The sequence below is a fragment of the Gavialis gangeticus genome, unplaced genomic scaffold, assembly GCF_001723915.1.
Source record: "Gavialis gangeticus isolate Ggan-Ray unplaced genomic scaffold, GavGan_comp1, whole genome shotgun sequence".
NCBI lineage: Eukaryota > Metazoa > Chordata > Crocodylia > Gavialidae > Gavialis > Gavialis gangeticus.
Window position 1 is genome coordinate 33,156,447 of NW_017729001.1, and position 6,830 is coordinate 33,163,276.

Consider the following 6,830-nt stretch of genomic DNA (forward strand, 5'->3'; position numbering starts at 1 on the left):
AAAAAAAAAAAAAAAAAAAAAAGATTGGGAGCCACTGTTAAAGGTAAAACCTCATTACTAGAATATAAGGAATTTTACACAGCAGTTCAGAGAGTGAATTGGATGGTTACTCTGGCACCACCAGTAAATTACATCTTTTAATGGTTACACGGAGTCCCTGTGACATCAGGGGCCTACATCTCTTGAAACATAAACTAGGGTATGAAGCTCAGAGTTCAACTTAATGCCTCCAGAAACCTGAAATATCAAAAAAGAAAAAAAATTGTAATGCATGTAGCTTTCTGTCCTTTGAAATTTTGTATTTACCCCAAACTAATCAAATTATTCTGCTCCACAATTCCCAGGTATATTAATATGCTGTTTAATGATGACTGTTTTGCAGTTTTATTGTGAAGAATTAAATGTTGAAGATGATTTGTTTATCTCTAGTGTCTAAATGCAGTGGGAAATTATATTTTAAAAAATATTTACTTCTTTGTGGCAGTAATTACAGTGCTTTTCTACACAATTCTATAAATGTTTTAGGTTAAAAAAAAAAAGGATTTTTATGTCCTTGCATGCTAAAAGAGATAGTAGGCTGGTCAAACAGAGTGCGTCTACTCATTGCCATGGTGCCGTACTTTAGTATTTCCTTTTGGAAGTACCAAAGCGTGGTGCATGGTTAGATTTTCTCTGCTATGTCACCGTAATGGTGCACTATAAAGGCTCCACTGATGTAGCTGGTGATCACGTGTAGACCCATGTGATCGCTGTGTTGCTGTAGTGCATCATTATGTTGCTGTAGGATGTGTAGATGTGCCCATAGTGTACTTATGTTTTCTGTTGATTTCCTCAAAAAAATGAGAAATTTTGTATTTGTATAGTGTAAGTATTCTCTAACACAAGTGGGCCTAAGTTAGGAAGTGCAGATTGAAACTAACGCTCACAAGCAGACAAATTCAATTTATTTGCTGTCCGTCTAGAGTATTGCATTTCCTGTTGAATTTTAAAGTAGCACTTGATTGCCCTGTGGGATGTTCTTACTGTCAGTGAAGTTTCTTTGACGGAAGCAGAGGGACTGACAAAGTGATCGTTGAACCTTGTGTGATTTGTATTTTGTGCCACCACTGCTGGTTTCGTGAATGTTGAGGATGTCAAGCACCTTGCTTTTTACCATCTACAAGATGGTCTTATCACATGTGATTAGGAACGATCTCTGCACTCTGACCTTTCCAGTGGACAGAAAATACTGGAGCCAGTGTGTTGTTTTCATTGGCTAATAATGGATATTCAGTTTATCATATATCTGACCTAAAGGTATTTTTGTACCCTTTTAGCCATACCTAGAAGAAATCTGTGATAGTCTCCGAGGAAATATATTTCAAAAATTTATGGAAAGGTATGACTTTACACATACTCTGTCAACTACTGTATAATCTCCTTCAGTTAGTCAGGTCCCTTGTGTTTTACTACAAAAAAAAAAGTTTGGAAATGGTTAGGTAACTTTACTTAATTAATAGTGCATTATAAGCCGGCAAGCTTTTTTTGGGAGGTGTTATCTTTTATTGGACCAACTGTGTAGTTGGGATAAAATCAGATAAGCTTTTGAATGCAAAATATTCTTGAGGGCTGAGGAGGAAAGCAAGCACAGTGATCATTAGGAGCAGTGGATAGAGCTGTGAAATTGGAGCGGGGAGAAGCTCCCAGAGTTAGCAGACAAACAATTAGCAGAAGAAAAGAAGCTTGATTTACTGGGAGGTGAAGACCTAGCAAAAGGAAGGAGGGTCTTTATTACTTGTGTGTAGGAAGAATTTCAGGAATCAGGTAGATTTTATTATGGTGTCATAAAATCAATATTGTTGTTCAGTCCTTGGTTCCTAGTGTGCAGCCAGCTCATGAATTTTTGTTCTCAAGCTTCAGGGGTATAGGTCTTGGTCTAAGGACATAGGCAGCCAAGTTTCTTTGGATAAATCTGATATTTTTTATTAGATCAACTCAAATAGTTGGAAAAATTCTTCTTTGCAAGCTTTCGGGTACAAACACCCTTCATCAGGCTTCCTCAGCGTGACAAAGGGTGTTTGTATCCGAAAGCTTGCAAAGATTTTTTCCAACTATTTGAGTTGTTCCCAAGTTTGCCTTCGAAAGGTGTTTGGCAGATTTCCCTCGAGCATGAGGATGGTGAGGTCAGTAGCGGTGTGGTTCTGCGAAAAATATGCTCCTACCGACATGTGTGCCTGTCCTTTGGTTATTTTCTACGAGAGTTCACTGTGGCAGGTAGGTGCTGTTTGGTTTTGCCCACATGGTACCCATGGGGGCATTTGGTGTATTGGGTCAGATGCATTGCGTTTTGGGAGAGGCGTGTGTTGGATCCATAGAGTGTGATGGGTTCATTGTTGGGGAGGGGTGTTGATGGTAGTACCAGTGGAGACATGTTGATGGATTAAGTACCTGTTGTTAAGGCAAGGCTGTGTCCCATTTGATGTCTGTTAATCCGTGGGGAGTTTGCTTCTGATGATGAATTGGGCAAGGTTAGGGGGCTGCTAGAAAGTCAAGAGCAGAGAGGCTGGGAATATTTCTCTCCAAGTCTGCAGGGTTGTTGGTTGTAGCTGTGTTGGTCTAAGATCATCGGCAGGCAAGGTTCTTTGGGTAGATGTGATCTCTTGTATTAGACCAGCTAAAAAGTTGATCTCTCCAACTCAGATCTTTCAGTACCGGCTGAAGTTGTTTGATGGTTCTTCTAATCTGACAAGCGTGTGGTGGTAGGTGACCACTGGGGGTGCGGTGGCAGGGGGTGTCTTTTTGTATTGTAGCAGGTTACTGCGGGGTGTTTGGCCTTTTTAAAGATATGGTTTGTTTCTCTACTGGGGCATCCTTGTTGTATAAGGGCAGATTTTAAGCTGGCCAGGTGGGCATCACAAGTGTTTTCTTCAGAGCATATGCAGTGGTATCTGAGACCATAGATATTGAGAGATCACCTTCAAAGAACTAGTCTTGCTGCTTGTATCGTGTGAACTGCCAGGTATCCCAGTTACAAAATGATAAAGATATTCAGCCAGTTAGATCAGACTACTTCCCACCCCATGTACCTGTTAAAATAGATTGCATGTAGTTTGACCTGGTAAAGGTTTAAAAACCTTTTGTTTGGGTGATACTGCTATGAAAAAGCCCCAGTTCTGTTACCTAGACAAACAGCTTGCAGCCAAAGAGCAAAGGTTGTATAAGGAAAGGTAAGGGGCAAACCTTGCTCAGCTGGATAGCCCTGTTGATCTCAGCGGGACTGGCTCTCATGAGTGTCACGTAAGGGGGCTTTGGCCCATGATCTGTTGCTGCCAGACTACCACGTGAAGCAGCATACAAGCCACGACCGTAACAAATGACTTTAAAGGATAAGGGTTTCCTGTTTTGAAAATAAACATCTTATGCTTTATGTAGCTGCAGGATACTATTCTCTTACAATATTAAATAATATTGACTTTTTTATTTTGAGATAAAATCATCCTAACTTATTCCCTGGGGCATTTTTACATTTCATTAAAATAAGAAACTGCAGTGCCTAGTTTCAGATTTTCATGATCTTTTTGTGATATTTTATGCCCCTCTCCCTCTCCCTCTATTTGTTTAGGTATTTGTTTATTTATATTTTAATTCCCTACACATTTTTATAGTCAGAAGCTGGGTCTGGAGGACTTGAATGATAAAGAAAATTGGGCATCTTTCATAAGACGTAATACAAAAGTATAGAGCGCAAGAGCATATACAGCATAAAACATGCACAGAAAGTTGATAAACAATTAATTTTTAAAACAACAGTTTTCATCTTCAAACTACCTTGTCCTGAACTTGATTTTTAATACCTGAGTGTAGTATATCACTAATACTTTATGTAAGACTTTCAGATAACTTTTAAATTCTTCTTTTTTTTTTTACAGTGACAAGTTTACTAGATTTTGTCAATGGAAAAATGTAGAACTAAATATTCATGTAAGTAATTACAAGCACATTTATCTTGTCAAATGCTGATGTGGGGAAGAAGAGCTTTCATGTTAGAGATTACTTTTTTTAAGTGGCCCTTTGAAGAATGAGGAGTGTTAGCCTGATCCACTGTTCTAGTCTTAAATGCACACAGCCTCCTAAACTTGGCCATACTCTCTGCCTGTTTTGATATAATAGTCTTCTGATTTTGAAGTAGTTGAAGGAAGTTAAGACTGCCAGAGTACTTCTTTTTGGCAAGGGGTACAACCCTACATCCCACTCTGTCTTTTCACTTTGCTTCCGCGGTTGAGATTTGTTTGCCCTCACTTGGCAAAACCTCTGCCTCATCTCTTGTACTGAAACTTCATCTTAAGTCTCACATCTCTATAGTCCTTTTGGTTGTCCTGCTTGTTTAAGATGCTTTGTTTGGTTTCATCTCTGCTGAAATCCTCATCCAGGCTTTCCTTTTTTTATCACACTGACCACTGCAGCTCCCATGACCTCTTTATTGAACTAGTCCTTGTATATGTGTAGGAGTCAAAGGCATTTTAGAAAGCTACCTTCTTTAAAGCAATTAATAAAGCCTTGGTGATCAGGGGGGAGGGAGGAAATACTGTAACCTGTTAAATGCATTTGTTTAAAGTGAGTTTTAAGGGTAAAAGTTTCTAAGAAACTTTGCAAGGAAAATTAATTTTGTGTTCTTTAAATCTGCAGCTAACCATGAATGACTTCAGTGTACATAGAATAATCGGGAGAGGGGGATTTGGTGAAGTATACGGCTGCAGAAAAGCAGACACTGGGAAAATGTAAGTGCATTTTCTGTGTTTTAATGACCAGTGTAAACTCTGAAGTGTATAACGAAAAAAACCTCTAATTATTCTTTACACAATCTCAGCTGCACAGAGCAATCATTTTGAACAGTGTCCTACTGTTGTGTATTTCATGGTGCATCAAAGCTTCATCCCTGGTATTCTGATCCATGGAAAAGGAGTTTGGATTTCTGGAGCAGCTGAGGGCATGTTTATGTGGCCTCTCTGCTGAACCTGGTAGGGGGTTGACTCTCAGTTGCAGTCCTGTGCTTGGCGGGGTCACAGCATGGATGTTCCCATAGTGCCTGATGTAGAGTTTGATCCTACATGGAGCAGTCAAGCTCCTCTCCAGCAAATCACTTAATTTTAAGCCCTTGAATATAGCTGTTAAAGTCAATGGGGACTTTCTGTATTCTTAAAGTTAAGTGTGTGCTTAAGTGCTTTTCTCAGTCATGGTCAAATGCTCAGCACGTTGGAGGATCAACCCTGCGAGAAAAATTTGTAGGCAAATTAAGGCCGAGACCTATGGAAGTGAAAAGTATTTGTACTCGTAGGAAGGCTTTTTGATCCCCAAAACAGTGGCAACATTTACTTATGTTTGAAAGGTGCCACTCAACTGTTGAATTGCAGCTGAGATGCAGCTCTCAGATCAAGCTCCCAAATCAAACCCTTTGCCATCTCTGTCACTGCCACCTGCACACAGATCCCAGTTTTTGCAGAAACTTCACCCACTGCCCACTGTATGGCCAGTTTTGAGAAGTGTTTGACAAGTGGTCCTTGGTGTTTATACTCTTTCTGTAGCTGCTCTTGTGCCTGTTTGAACTTGGTGGCATCTTTACGCAGCTCTCACTGGTTGGACCATGGCCTTCCTGCCTCTAGAGATACTGAATATCTGCAGATCCTGTTAGCTTCAGTCACAACCATGGGTGCTCCACACCTCGGACTGTGAACAAGAGCAGCGTCCCTTTTGTTTAATGTTCATGTTGAATTCTTCCGCAGTGCCTTCCATGTCAGTTGTTTATTTCAACAGCACAGTCAATTTATTTATTCCCGTTTCTGTACTTTTGCACATATGCATTGATTAAATTTAGTTTGATTCATAAAATGTGCCTTTTATATTGTCTTCAGGCCCACGTACAGGAATTTGAATTGCATCTCTTTCTTTTGGACAAAAGCCACATAAAATAGACTTCCACCGTAAATAAATAGTCCTCACATTCCCACAGTCCGTTTTCTCTGAGTGTATAAAAGAACCTTGCACCATGCTGGGAAGTCAGTAAACTCAGGAATAACAAGGGAAGCATAAGACCTTTGCCTTCCCCAGCTCCCCTGATGCACAGAGGTGTGAGAATAGCTTAGAATAAATGAGGATAGGAAGCAGGAAAGTCAGCTAAACTTTTCCAGACTAAAGTCAAGCTCTAGGTTAGGTTCAACATTTGGGTAGAGGTTTGGGTAGCTCTTAGTTTATCCAAACCTGTTGACCCATCCCTAATCTAAATCCCATTCGCTTTAGATGGCTGCCTCTGCTGCACTTTTCTGCCTACAAGGACTTTGAGAAGCCACCCCTCCAAGGTAAATGCCATTGGTGTTCCACTAACCCAGGAACAGACACCTGAGGCTGCTCTCAAATCCACTTCTACAAGGACAATAAAAATAGAGGCCCCAGACTTAGTTTAAAAAGCTTCATATCACAGAAGATGATGTAGCGATGCTTTTCTGGCCCACAGTTTGAGCTCAGAATGGCTAAGTGAGGTATTTGCCGTCAGCCAGCTTTATTTGGTCCAGATTGTTCATCAAAGGTAATAACATCAAAGAACAAACAAGGGTTATTGAGACTGGTTATTTAACAGCTTCCTACCATAGCAACGGCCCCAAGGACAAGAGCATCTGTAGACGCAGATTTTCTGTGAGCATATAGGTTTGTTTTAGAAACTCAAAACACATAGGTAAGCTTTATCACCACACTCCTGCACAAATGCACGGTGAAGCTCTGCTTTGCCCTTGTCTGGAATATTGGAGGTGTTAGGTTATATACTGGTTGTGTCTGCACAGACCACATGCAGGCTGTAT

General features: G+C 40.3%; 1 protein-coding gene across 1 annotated transcript in view; it reads left to right on the plus strand.

Moving 5' to 3' along the window:
- GRK3 (G protein-coupled receptor kinase 3) overlaps positions 1–6,830 on the plus strand; it is a 152,854-nt gene that overhangs the window by 98,908 nt on the left and 47,116 nt on the right. The window contains 3 exon segments of the mRNA XM_019506662.1: positions 1,317–1,378; positions 3,909–3,960; positions 4,666–4,757. Coding sequence (XP_019362207.1) covers positions 1,317–1,378; positions 3,909–3,960; positions 4,666–4,757 — 206 coding nt within the window.